The 13,647-nt window shown below is 46.6% G+C and overlaps 1 protein-coding gene across 12 annotated transcripts in view; it reads right to left on the bottom strand.

Moving 5' to 3' along the window:
- gramd1bb (GRAM domain containing 1Bb) overlaps nucleotides 1-13,647 on the bottom strand; it is a 103,268-nt gene that overhangs the window by 42,417 nt on the left and 47,204 nt on the right. The window contains exons 1-2 of one of the 12 annotated variants that reach the window (XM_047335611.1): nucleotides 1,904-2,158; nucleotides 1,090-1,203 (exon numbers count right to left, since the gene is read on the bottom strand). The exons of 8 other annotated variants lie outside the window; for them this stretch is intronic. Coding sequence is in view for 2 of the 4 variants with exons in the window: in XM_047335606.1 (XP_047191562.1) it covers nucleotides 9,702-9,745 (44 nt within the window). In the remaining 2 variants the exon portion in view is untranslated. Of the gene's footprint in view, nucleotides 1-1,089; nucleotides 1,227-1,903; nucleotides 2,159-2,374; nucleotides 3,101-9,701; nucleotides 9,746-13,647 lie in introns of those variants that run through there. 3 more of the 12 variants (XM_047335606.1, XM_047335607.1, XM_047335612.1) reach the window with 3 other exon arrangements.

Genomic DNA, 13,647 nt, shown 5'->3' with positions numbered 1-13,647 from the left:
GGTCCATACGATGCGGATGACGTTCATGTGATGATTCAGACATAGTTTGGGGCTACAATATTCCCAGGTCTTGTTATATTTGGGTATCAACAAAAACATTGTGCTTAAAGCTACATTGTGTAATATTTACTCATTCACAGAAATTGAATATTTTGTCCATAACCCTGTGTTCATATAAGAGTTAAATATAGTTCCATGAGTGTGAGTCTCCATGTTTCTACGTCGTGTTGAATACGGTTGTTGTAACTAAACAGTTCCAGAATACGTCGCGTTCACGTAAAATCTTCAGCCGCTGCCGGAAATGGAATCAGCGGTGCGCTGCCATAAAGTGTCCCCTGTCGGTCGCTCAGTCGGATGCAGTTTGAAACTTTACCACCAGATGGCGCCAGAAATTTACAGAAATGACACACTGGGGCTTTAAAGGAGACGGATGTTGCCAGGTTACCAGAAAGATTACAAAGAAATGGCACAAGGCACGGTCACGAGCAGTCGATGAGCGGTTGGAAATTTGTAGGTGAAATATTTGAAATTGGAAACTGCTGACTCACAAAATAAGAACTAAAGAAGGAAAATATCATTTCATAAGGACAAATGGAAAAAAATGGGACAATGTTTACACAGCGACGACAAAAAAGTTTTTTATATAAATGTATATCCTATAGTAAATAAAACTCATATACAAGAATCTTACAAGCATGTCACATGAATATGTACATGAGGTAAAGGAATCTGGGTTTTTCTATCTTTCTTTCATTCCCCTTTTCATCTTTTGTGTGACTTGTACCTGTTACACGGCAAAAACTCAATTCAAAAAAAGTCATTAAACTGTGAAAAAATGTCAATCGTTTCCCCGAAACCACCGAGACGATGTTTTGTTTTGTCCACACACCACAGATATTGAGTTGACTGTCACAGAGGAGCAAAGAAACCAGAGAATATTCACATTTAAGAAGATGAAGTCAGAGAGTCTGGAACTTGAACCGATTCTCAAACTAGTTGGCGATTCATTTAGTGGTCGGTCAGTAGATAAACTGTTCCAGCTCTTTTAGATTCATTACAGTTCAATAGATAACGTAACAGACAGCTCACCTCCGTGCGTTGGGGGAGCACAGGACGTTCACAGATGGCGGCTGAGGGCAAAGTAACCTGTCGGTCAGGGTGCGGCGAAGAGATTAACTGACTCATGTTCACGATCGTTCCTGTCTATGATACATAATGACACACACACACACACACACACACACACACACACACACACACACACACACACACACACACACACACACACACACACACACACACACACACACACACACACACACACACACACACACTCTGATTAATTCTATAAAGGCCCCGAGAGGAAAACATTTCAAAGCTACAGTACAGGAGAGAGAGAGATAGAGAGAGAGAGAGAGAGAGAGAGAGAGAGAGAGAGAGAGAGAGAGAGAAAACAATAGGAGGATTAAGTGATAGATGTCAGTAGGTAGAAGAACAAGAGGGCGGAGGAGAGGAGAGGAGAGGAGAGAGGGATGTGAATGAGAGAATGACACAGGACAAATGTAGAGAGAGAGGATGAAAGAGAGACAGAGTCGTTAGGGAAAAGAAGAGGAGGAAGAAGAAGAGGAAGAAGGGGAAGGAGAAGAAGAAAAGGATCCTCTTGGAAGTTAGGAGGAATGAAGCACGTTGCAGAAACTGCCCCCTCAAGTTTGTTTTTTTTCCGTCCTGCAGTGCTTGGTAACTCGTCACTAAAAATATCAGGCAGGAGGACGAGGAGGAGGAGGAAGAGGAGGAAGAGGAGGAAGAGGAGGACCATAAACAAACACAAAGGGCAGGAGGTGAGGATGTAGAAAAGAGAGCGCGACACTGTCGCAAACACACAGGTGGAGAGAGAGAGACACACCTGGACGCGGATCTGTTTGTCCATGTGAGACGGACCGAGGGGGAAGACGAGGCGAGCGGCGGCATCATGTGCCCTTTTGCTCCCTTTCCCCAGGCCGCCGCCGCCGCCGCCGCCGCCGCCGCCACGTGAGCTGCTGCCTCTCCTCAGCTGCTCCGCTCAGGGGCTCGCCGCGGTCCCCCCCGCTCCCAGAACACGCCGCGGTCGCCGGGCTTAGCGGCGTCCTGACCTGAACCCTCGTTATCACGCATGGCAGATGAGGAGGGGGGGGGCGGGGGGTGGGGGGGGGGGATTTACATAACCAGAATATGCTCAGGTGAGGATGTCGGGGAAACGCGAACACTACTCGACGCGTCCGCACAGCCTTCGTCACGCGCGGCGCTTTTTTTTCCACACGTGACGATCCCCCAAAAGCGACACAGGAAGAAAAATAACTGCAAAAAGAAATGTCTCTGTGTGCGTTCGAGACCTTACCAGGCGAGCTTGAAGCCTTTCATCAGTACGGCGAGGGGGGTCTGACGTCCATAGCGTGTTGTGGGCACTGGGCTGCCCGGTGACACCGCCGCATGCTGACCGACAGCCTGCCGGACCCTCGCCTCCCATGCACGGTGCAGGAGGAGGGGGAGGAGAAGAAGAAGAAGAAGAAGAAGAAGGAGAAGAAGGAGAAGAAGAAGGGAGGACGTGGAGGAGGAGGATGCAGAGACGCCTGTCGGATGATGGAGGGGAACCGATATTCCGGCGGGGATGATTCCTCAGCTCTCTGCGTGCGTCCAGCCCTCCGCGCTACATCTTCTTTTCCGCTTCGCGACGAGGTGCCGCAGTGCCGAGCGCTTGTGCCAAGGAAAATATTCACACCTCCCCCGGGGCTCTTCGGGGGGTGTTTTTTTTTTCCCCCAAAATAGAGAAGAAGGAGGAGGAGGAGGAGGAGGAGGAGGAGGAGGAGGAGGAGGAGGAGGTGACGACCAAACCGCAGGATTCACGGTGCAGACTGCCGCATCAGCAGCATCAGCACCAGGAGGATGAGGAGGATGATGAGGAGGATGATGAGGAGGATGATGAGGAGGATGATGAGGGGCCTAGCGATCGCAGATGAATGACGGCGTGTTTCTCTCTCAACCCGGCGTCGTCTCCGTCGAGCTCCGTCGAACACCGTCACAGCTCCCTCCGTCTCTCAGTCCTCTGCTGCGGATGAAAGCTGCGCTCGCAGTGAGCAGGCTCCGGCAGGCTCCCTCCCTCCCTCCCTCCCTCCCTCCCTCTTCGCTCCTGCTCTCTCTGTCCTCTTCCCTGGATGGCTCTCTTTCTCCACTCCTCTCCACGATGAGCCTCGCCAGACGAGTGCTGGCCTTAACGTCCTCTGTGCAATGACTACCCCCACCCACCTCTCAGCCCCCGTGCTATGAATGAGAAGGGTATTAAGTGGGGGGGGGCGTCTCCAGCCTTGATCAGTGTCAGCAGGCCCCCCTTTTAATCTCTTAATGAAGTGAGGTTCTCCCCGTGTTTATGGCCTGTGAACGAGAATCAAAACGGGTCGTCGTGGTGACTGCGTGAGCTCAGCTGGCAAAACAAGTGTTTCCTTTATATAACTGTCATTTGGCGCGTGGTGTCAAAACACAAGAGCAGGGGATGGATTCAAAATATCCTTATCACAATCGACAAACTGCCGGGGTTGGCGGCTAAAACTATGTGGTTTACTTCCAGGTACAAATGAAGAGCTACTGCCTCAAACAAAATTAACCACTGAAGAAGTGGAAGAAGCTCAATCTCTTCCCCTTTGAGCACGTAGGGGTCACAGGGGGTCACAGAGAGGTCACAGGAGGTCACAGGGGGTCACAGAGGTCACAGGGGGTCACAGGGGGTCACAGGGGGTCAGAGAGCAAGTGTCCCGTTCACTCAAATAATGCTAATGCTACGGCTAATGCTACGGCTAATGCAACAACCGACCCCCCGACCTCTAGGAGAGCCGAGGGTCGGGTTGGTTCGGGCACACGCGCGAGATTTCAGTCTATTCTATTGACTTATTGATTTATTAATTTCTTCTATTTTAACCTTTTGCAAGTTGTCGTCATCATGGTTTCTTTTGGGAGCTTTGAGCTTCATTCACTCGCTCTGCTTCATCATCCAACTGTATGTGGCGATGCACTCACATTCTCCTGTTCATCTGTTATTGGCCATTTCGGCCACCTAGTGGTTGTAATACACTGATGCATTTAATGTATGTGGTTGGTCTTTTGTTTCTTTCGTTGCCTGTCGTACGTACGTTGAAGTATATCGTTAATTGTATTTGTATTTTTCTATTTATTCTGTCACTCTTCTGATGCTACATCTCAAGGGGTTTTATCCTTATAAACACATTTTGGAATGAATCAGATGCAGACGGTGTCGGGAGAGGGAGTCAGTGCACGACCGACCGACCGACCGACCGAAGAAGATGGTGCAGTAAGACAGATCTGAGATCAGTTTCTCAGACGACACCGTTCAGCGACCACTTTTTCCCAAAGTTTTAATAGGCATCTTAACGTCATTTTACATATTTCCCCCCCCAACACTTCATTCGGCAGTTGCTCAACGTGACAAACTCGACCTAGGGCCTACGTGTGTGTATTTTCTGTTTTGCATGTGTCCCTTGTCCCCTGGAAGACAAAAAAACGATTAGGCCATTATATATGGCCTAATCGTTTTGTGGAAACACGCGGGGAAGAAGTTCAGCCAAAGTAACAAATTTGACAATTTCCCTTCAATGCAATGGGACAAAAGCAGAGCAGAACGTCTCGACCCAGACTCCTCGGCTAATGGCGCTTCATAAAAACGAAATGCATCAACGCAGCCGGGACGGAAGGGTCACTGTGATATTGTGACTTTTCATTCATGCATTAAATATTTGTATCGCACATGTGCCGTCTCGTATGTCATACCGCACGTCATCACTCGACGGATGTCTCTCACACGGAGATGTCAGCAAGCAGTTGTGTTGGTGTGTGTGTGTGTGTGTGTGTGTGTGTGTGTGTGTGTGTGTGTGTGTGTGTGTGTGTGTGTGTGTGTGGTGCTGAAGGGACAGCTCCTCCACAAGAGCGTCAGAGGGGTCAGTGAGACGCTTCCTCTCACTGGCGCCACCTGCTGACCGCACCGCTGTACAATAATAACACAAAAAGGTCTTCCCACTGGCATCAGGGGAGAGAAAAGGGAAATTGATTTTCTCTCACTTATGATCTATACTCTTGTTTTCCTGAACACATGCGAAAATTAAAACCTGGACGCTCTGGGTAAATTTCTTTTTATGTTATTCGAGCTCATCATCGATTGACAGTAAACGTTATTACGGCTTCCTTTCTTTTTTCTTTTTTCACATTCCTTCCACCTTAATGTGGTCCTGAGATTTTATTCCCCCCCCCCCCATTCATTTCTGAGAATAGCGACTGACAGATAATCTGGATTAATCCCTGTAACGCTGCTCTGTGGGATTGGATGCCGCGGCGAGCTCGACTCGATTCTGCCTCTGTTGAAACACTGTGTGGATTATTACGCTCGCACTGTTCTCCTTCGGCGAGGATAAACACCCCGCCGGGTTGATCTCCACCATCTGACCACGTGACGCGCCGCCTCTTTGTTTTATTGACGAGTTGACCACGTCGGATAATCCACGCTCACAGGGCCACGGTGGGGAGAACGCAGCGATGCCAACGCAGCCACGTACAGTAAATGCACACATTGTGTTGTGCAAGGAGGAATAACAATGAGGATCAGACAGATGGGAGGAGCAGAACAGGACGAGCTCACGTGATTGGTCAACGTGTCAACGGATAAGACGGGAAAAATGGCAATATCTCAAATGAAAAGCAGTGGGAATGAATCGGAGCAGATGCAAAGACGGGACAGTACGGGACAGAGGAAGCGCTGCAATATAGACCGCGACGAAGCGGAAGTGTTTCCAGAGGACACTTTAAAGCGACGCACGCACGCGTCTGAATCGTGCGATCGAAAAGTCCAAATGAATCAAAAACACTTTTTTTTTGATCTCATGTTCCAACACCACTGAAGGAAAGAGAACCGTTACCGCGGCAACAACAAGCGTACTCGGACGTGTGCATCACTTTTAAGTGTCCCCTGGAAACACTTCCGTTTTCGTTTCAATCTATATGCAGCGCTTTTTCTGAATGCTGCGCGTGTGTTGTCAAGTTGATGAAGATGTTTTCATCTTAATTTGCATTTGTTTTGTGTATTCGCACGTGTTTTCTTACTGAGCTCTTTGGGCCACCGTAGGACAGCGATGCGACCCCTGTGCCGGAGGCCGGAGTGGATTTAATATTATGCAGAAAACACACCGGCATCCCACTTTGAGGAAACCAACACCACACAGACAGAGTAGAGAACAGAATGTGTTGATTTGAATGTTTTTTTTTTTTGAAAACAAGCGACACCACGGAGGACAGACCTCATGTTCAATATCACGTCGCCCGCCCCAAAAGAGTGATGAAGGGAAAATACAGACGGCGCCCGTCACGTGCGTCATGAATAAAAGAACAAAGTGCAGCACGCGACGACTTTAAAGCACTCATTGAAAAAAAAATTAATAAAAGAAAGCACATTTCATGTTTCTGCTGCAGCAAGCAGGATTGAAATAGACACACACACACACTCACACACGCGCACGCTCACACGCGCGCGCGCGCACACACACACACACACACACACACACACACACACACACACACACACACACACACACACACACACACACACACACACACACACACACACACACACACACACACACACACACACACACACACACACACACACACACACACACACACACGCGCGCACACACACACACACACACACACACACGCACGCACACACACACACACACACACACTCATTAACGTGCACCGTCAACATGTTATAAATCATCATGTAGAGAATATCGCCTACTAGGCAGATTGTTTAGTGATTGGTCACGTGTGATCGACCCAGTTTCTTGGTCTTGTTTTTTTTTTATAAAACTCATGGATTCCACCTTCCTCACAACATCTTTATCTATCTGCAGTTTTTATTCTAATGCTTAAAACACAATTTGTTTAATGTTCCGCTCTGTAAACTTTGTCACTTTGAACACGACTTTGAAAACGTAACTTTAAACAAAATATAGTAAAAGCCCCAGTGTGTAATTTTTGTAATTTTCTGGCGCCATCTGGAGGTGATGTTGTAAACCGCGACCGACTGAGCGACCAACAGGGGACACTTTATGGTGGCGCACCGCCGATTCTATTTCCGGTTTGCGGCAGCAGCAAACTCTTATAAGATTGTTATAAGATTGTTACTAGACTACATCATATCAGGGGGCGTGACAAGTCCGTTGGACAACAGGAATCACAAGGTCGGTGACGGGATGCATCTGGATTTTGAAGTCGTATTTATCTTTGCGCATTGGAGCGGTACAGCTGTCATTGATGACTCATCACGCTCCCACGGTGTTCAGAAAAATGAGTATTATATATATTATGGGTATTATATTGACCGACGCCCTCCCGGAAAAAAACCCAAAACCTTCCATCTGGTCAGTGTCAGGCTGTTGCCACAGAGACGACCCTGCCGTCATCGACGCTGGGAGCGCACGCACGCACGCACGCAGATTTTACATTTGCCTACCGGCGGTTGCTATGCCATCGCCAGTCACAAAGCCTTCAAGGACGACTCGAGAGTTATTTTTAAAGCCTCACAAATGATCCACGCCACTCGTAGTGACAGAGCAACGCCCCCCCCCCGGCAGAGGCCTTCAGACGTCCAAACACCTCGACTCTGCGTCGACCGAATCTGCGCTTGCAGATGTGACGAGGAGCGGGGAGCCGCTGCTTCTTCCCCACATGGACCCTCGGGAGTACGTCAAACAAGGTCAAATATTACGGGGACGGAGAGCGTCCTCCAGTGTCCCCATGACAACAAACTCCGTCTCCTGTTACTCGTCAGACGCCTTTAACGCTTTCGAGCCTTTATCCTTCGTCGGGTCGCTCGTCACTGGGATTTTTTTACCGCTGCTCCACATTTACAAACGCTGCCCAAGTGCCCAAGTACTTCGCACCATAGATCCCTCGTGGAAGGCGAAGGCGTCCATCCAGCCCTCGGACCCACAAGTCCCGTCCCGTCCGCAGAGTGTCAGCATCACGTCAGATGGTAACATGATGCCGAACGTCTGAATGACCGCGCTTGTCAAATAACCACATTACTTGACTTGCGATTGGTCAACCGACACGAGACACAAGGTGGAGACGAGAGGAGCGCGACCACGAAGTTAAACAGGAAATACTAAAGTCTAGATGTAATAAAAATGAAACATGACGGATTACGAAAAAAAGTTACCTAACAGAAACGACCAGATCATTAATATCAGAAGACCAACGATAAACCGGAAAGTTCCCCGAAATGAATTCAAGTCCATAAAGGAAGGACAAGAATCCATTCAGATACTAATCTGTCCCTCACAGTGTCCACGCTATCTGACTAGAAATCACAGGAGAAGCTCTTTTTTTGATTATCACATCTGAGACAAGATCCAGTCTATATGGTGCACAGGTGTGTGCTGTATTGTTTTACATGTAGTCAGCAACAGTTGTCGTGAACTGGAAAACACAAGAAGACAGACTAAACTTCTATTCTTTAGTATTTCAGTCCCATAAACTCACAAACTCACAGCATCATCTGGATTTATTTTTCGGTTACCTCCTACGTCATCGCGATATGTAAAGTCCCTCTTCACCTCACGACAGTTTCTCCATCAGAGTCCCGCTCTTCTCCTCTCTTCTACAGAGCGACCGCGGTGTCACAGGAGCCGTGTTGCTCCAGAAGACATCGCTGACAAGTGGATCGGTGCATTAGGCCACGGCAGATTTTCTCTCTCTCCTGGATCTGACACGGCAGTGAAATGTGAGGAGGAAGTGGAGAGAGGAGCTCGACGCACTCAGAGTCCTGCACATGTGGATGTCTGGTGGGCCGATGCAGATTTTATTGGGAAAAGAAATTCCAATACCAAGTCATTGGCCGATATATAGATATTGGTTTCTAAAACAGAAATTGGAGATTATTCCTAAGATGTCGTTAACAAACCTCAGGGACGAAGAAACGTTTGAGGCTTGATATTTTCCAGTTTAAAGCCCCAGTGTGTAAGTTTTGTAATTGTCTGGCGCCATCTGGTGGTAAAGTGCCAAACCGCAACCAACTGAGCGACCGACAGGGGACACTTTATGGTGGCGCACACCGCCGACTCCATTTCCGGTTTCCGGCAGCGTCTGAAAATTTGACGTATTCTGGGCCGTTTAGTTCTTCTAAATATTACACACTGTAGCTTTAAACATAAACTTTATTATGAATAACTATGAATGAAAAAGAAAACACAAATAGAACCAAATATGTCAAACTTGATTTAACAAAAACACAAATTTCTACTGAATTGTTTAATTTGTGAAAGTCTCATATCGGCCGATTTCTACTGGCCAACCAATAAATTGGATTTGTCTAATAGGTTTAATATAAGATTTATATGCAAATATTGGAAGAGCTGCAACAGGAACAGAGGAGTCGGAGATGTGACGTATCACCTGCAGAGATTTCGTTGCTTTTACAATTTGTGAAAACTAGGAACTTTTACTAAAAGATAAATAAATAAATAAAGGTCCAAGAGGAGTCCAGGCAGCGGATGGAGGATGATATATATATGAAGCATATGTGAGCGGCCTTACTGTATAATAATAATATGACTGCTCGTGTGTGTGCGGTGTCTTTTGGTGGACGAGTTACAGTCGTGTCCTACCTTTGAGGTTTCCATATCAGTTTCTTCCACTTCTTTTGCTTGGCCTATCGGTGGAGGTAGAGAAGAGTCAATGAGAGGGTCTGCGGTTATGAGTGTTATTGTTTTTTCATGGAGGTGATTGTGTCCAGATGATGTTGGCGCTTGACGGAAAAAATGGCCTAAATATTGACGCGTCACGTTTGCCATAGTTTTGAGAAGTAAAGACACTCACAGCTGTGTTACTCGTTGCTATAATCTATAATAATAATAATTGATTTGATTTGTCTTTCCTGTATAGATTTCATTTTTCGTCTGAGAGCGGTTTGCTTTCAAGAAGACCGAGAATCACACTTGATTATTGGCGAAAACTCTGGTTACATTATTACATTACATTCATTTTGCTGACGCTTTTGTCAGGAGAGACTTACAATCATACATGTTTGACACACGGCAAGAAGCATTAAGGGAATCGAACCCTGACCTTCTGTACCAAAGTCAGCGGTGTAACCGCCGGAGCTGTACCAGCTGCACAGCACAAGTCCTGGTTATAAATAGGTTCTGACATTTGCTGTTTTATTCAGTTCCAGGTAGTTAACAAAACAATAATTGATTGAGACCTGCTCTAATCACCTTTCTGAACATCAGTGTGTTCACTGTTCACACATGAAGTACAGTAATGGGTTGTGGGGGCTCCGTTCACTCCAGCCGCCGCCGCCGCCAGTGACTCAATGCAGCGCGCCCACATGCACCATGAATCACCGGGATCATCCTCAACCACTCCTCCATCTTCTCAATCATTGACCCCCGGGATGCGGGAGAACAGCGGAGGCCCCCACAAGTAAGAAGAACCCGAAGGGGCCCTTCGTAGTGCCGGGCGATGTATGGACTATAACTAATATTGAGATATATTTTTGTGATATACGCGATACACGATATATATCGCGGTATTTTTAAATCTCCTTATAGCACTTCATAAATGCACATTGTCACCCTTTGATGCAAACAATCACACCAGCATGATGATTCTACAAGTCCCTGCACCCGTCTGTATTAAACTATTCTCCAATCGTAATTATATTCATGAATGGTTTTCTATTGGGACAGTTTTAAACTTCAAAAATCCCAAGTTAGATTTAACAAAACAGTATTATTCAAACCAGGCAAAAAGACCAAGCAAGTCTTATGTCGGCGGCATAACTACATTTCTACGGGGCAATTTGTAGTCGCGGTATTTGCGATATAGTCATTTGATACATCTCATGTACAACGGCCCTAGACCTGCGGAGCAGCTGGAGGGGAGATCCATCATGTCCGCGGTGGAAGAAGGTGTAATTCAGAGGAGACGGGTCCCAGACTACGCCGCTTTATTTATGAAACTGAATTGAAGCTCCTCGACGGACCTGCAGTGTTCATTTAAACAAGACAGATGGAATCTCCACCTTCCAACACATCTGAGGGTTCCTCCCCCGTGGATGGATGTGCGTCCGTCTGGATGAGAGCTGCTTCACTTGCAAAAGTAAACGCAGTTAACCGTCGGCCGCCGGCTGAGATGTGGACGTTTAGCGCGATCAGCGGGATCAATCACACACACACACACACACACACACACACACACACACGCACGCACGCACGCACGCACGCACGCACGCACGCACGCACGCACGCACGCACGCACGCACGCACGCACGCACGCAACGGGTCTATTTTAGTTTTCGTACAGTTGAATGTACAGTGAGGCAGATGTCGACCCAGCATGAAAACAAGCAGGTGACGGACAGATTGTCCACAGACTGGGCTTCTTCATGGATTGGACATTTTTGCAGATATTAATATTTTGATGGCTTTTTTCAGCGTCCACAACTTCAAAATGATGCAAATTTGAATGATATTTCTGTTCAGGTTTTATCCACAATAAAAGTGTTGTGGTCATATTTGACAAATAGTTGAGCTAAAAGCATTAAAAAGCATTTGCACAAATATTAATGGCCCGCAGCTGATTTTGGTAAAACTCGCAATTGATCTTTTATCACTTATTCGTCGTAGCATCAGGCAGAGACAGAGAAATATTCCTGATGAACAGTGAGAACACGAAGACCTTTATAAAAAATGACAGCACCCTCCATTACATTAGAAGGAACATTAGAGCTGCCACAGTTAATCGATTAATCGATTAGCAATCGACTACCAAATTAATCGGCAACTATTTTGATAATCAGTTAATTGGTTCAAGTAGATTTGATGAAAAAAAAAAAAGGTCAAAATCCTCTGATTTCAGATTCTTCCATGTGAATATGTTCTGGTTTCTTTGCTCCTCTGTGACAGTGAACTGAATTTCTTTGGTTCGTGGACAAAATAAAATATCGTCTTGGTGGTTTTGGAAAAACGATCGACATTTTTCACCGTTTTACGACGTTTAATGGATCAAACAACTGATCGATTAGTCAAGAAAATAGTCGACAGATTGATCGAAGATGAGAATAATCGCTAGTTGCAGCTCCAATGAACACGTATCAATATCAGAGAGCAAGTCAATCGTAGTCATGTTGAATAAAGAGTCGTACTCTCTGTTGTAGGTTTGTCTATTGGGCAAAGGGGCTTGAATATCACAATATGCCTAATAATGCAGATAAATGTTTAATAAAATCCCTATTTGGTGATTTTTAATGGCCGTAGAGACGGAAAGGAAAAAAAAATAGAGATGCATCTTACTCTATTAATGGCACAATATCTTTATGTCTTTTATTTGTTTTAAAATCAACATAATGAATAAGAATGTGCTGGAGGCACCAGCGCTTCTTTTCATCCATAACGACCATCGATCCTTTTAGTGTAGCACCCCGATACCTGGCCAGGAGTGTTTATCGCAGGCAGCTGACCTGAAGCCGTTCCGTCCCGGGCCCCTGCCCCCGTGTCCCCCGTCGACAGGCCCAGTAAATCTAACCCGATTGCCCTTAATGGACCTGGAGAGCAGAGATCACCGGGGAGATTTAGGAGGCCCAGCGGACAGCCGGAGAACCCCTTCATCACAAACGTGTGTGTGTGTGTGTGTGTGTGTTTCAGAAATACTGACACGCAGCGGCTTATTTTTGCATTTAAACATTTAAGCATTTTAAAGGTCCAGTGTGAATAATTTGAAGGGGAATCTTTTTGCCATAATTTGAGCGTAACATGGGTTCGTAATGTAAAACCACCGAGTCCAACCATGTTGCGCTGCCATGTTTCTACAGCAGCCCAGGGGTGTTCACTTGGCTGCAATCTGTCCCCTCACAGCTAGATGCCGCCAAATCCCACCAACACCCCCCTTTCAATCTCGAAATGCTAAATTCTTGATAAAAGGGTTCGAATTAGTCAGCTGTGGACAGTGAGAGAGGACTGATGCGTTTTCCCTAAAGGGGAAACTGAGCATGACGGCGGCCATTTTCTTTATCGCTTTTGGCCAGCGCCATCTTGGATTCTCGAAAAAACCAGAAGTGACCACATTGGGAGGAGCGGGGCTGGGGGCGTGGCCTGACAGAGCTTGTTCACTGCACGTCCACCTACACCTGCAGCCTGCACCGATTGGACGGTACCAGCTGTCAATCACACTGTATCCACGTTGCGATGGACCGTAATTTACGAAAATGAACATCGTGCTGTATTGAAGAAGACTTGAAACTAGAGATTGAACCATAAACTCTTCAGGAAAATGTTAACTGAGGTTTAAATATCAAGTGAGACGAAGAGTCTTTTTCTCATAGACTTCTATAGAAACAACCAGTGGAGTCGCCCTCTGTTGGTCATTGGAGAGAATACAGATTCCCGGCACTTCCGCATTTACTTCGCTTTCCTGACCCGGAGCCTTAAATCCATGTCATGGATTATAGTCATAAACATTGTAGGAGAATAGATATAGAAATGATATCTGACACTTAGGAACTCCCTCGTATCAATTAAAACACATTGGTTACGGACGACGTACGTCATACTG

The sequence above is a fragment of the Scophthalmus maximus genome, chromosome 11 (assembly GCF_022379125.1).
Source record: "Scophthalmus maximus strain ysfricsl-2021 chromosome 11, ASM2237912v1, whole genome shotgun sequence".
NCBI classification, from domain to species: Eukaryota; Metazoa; Chordata; class Actinopteri; order Pleuronectiformes; family Scophthalmidae; genus Scophthalmus; species Scophthalmus maximus.
Note: the sequence above shows the minus strand (reverse complement) of the source record. Positions and strands in the feature narration are given on the sequence as shown.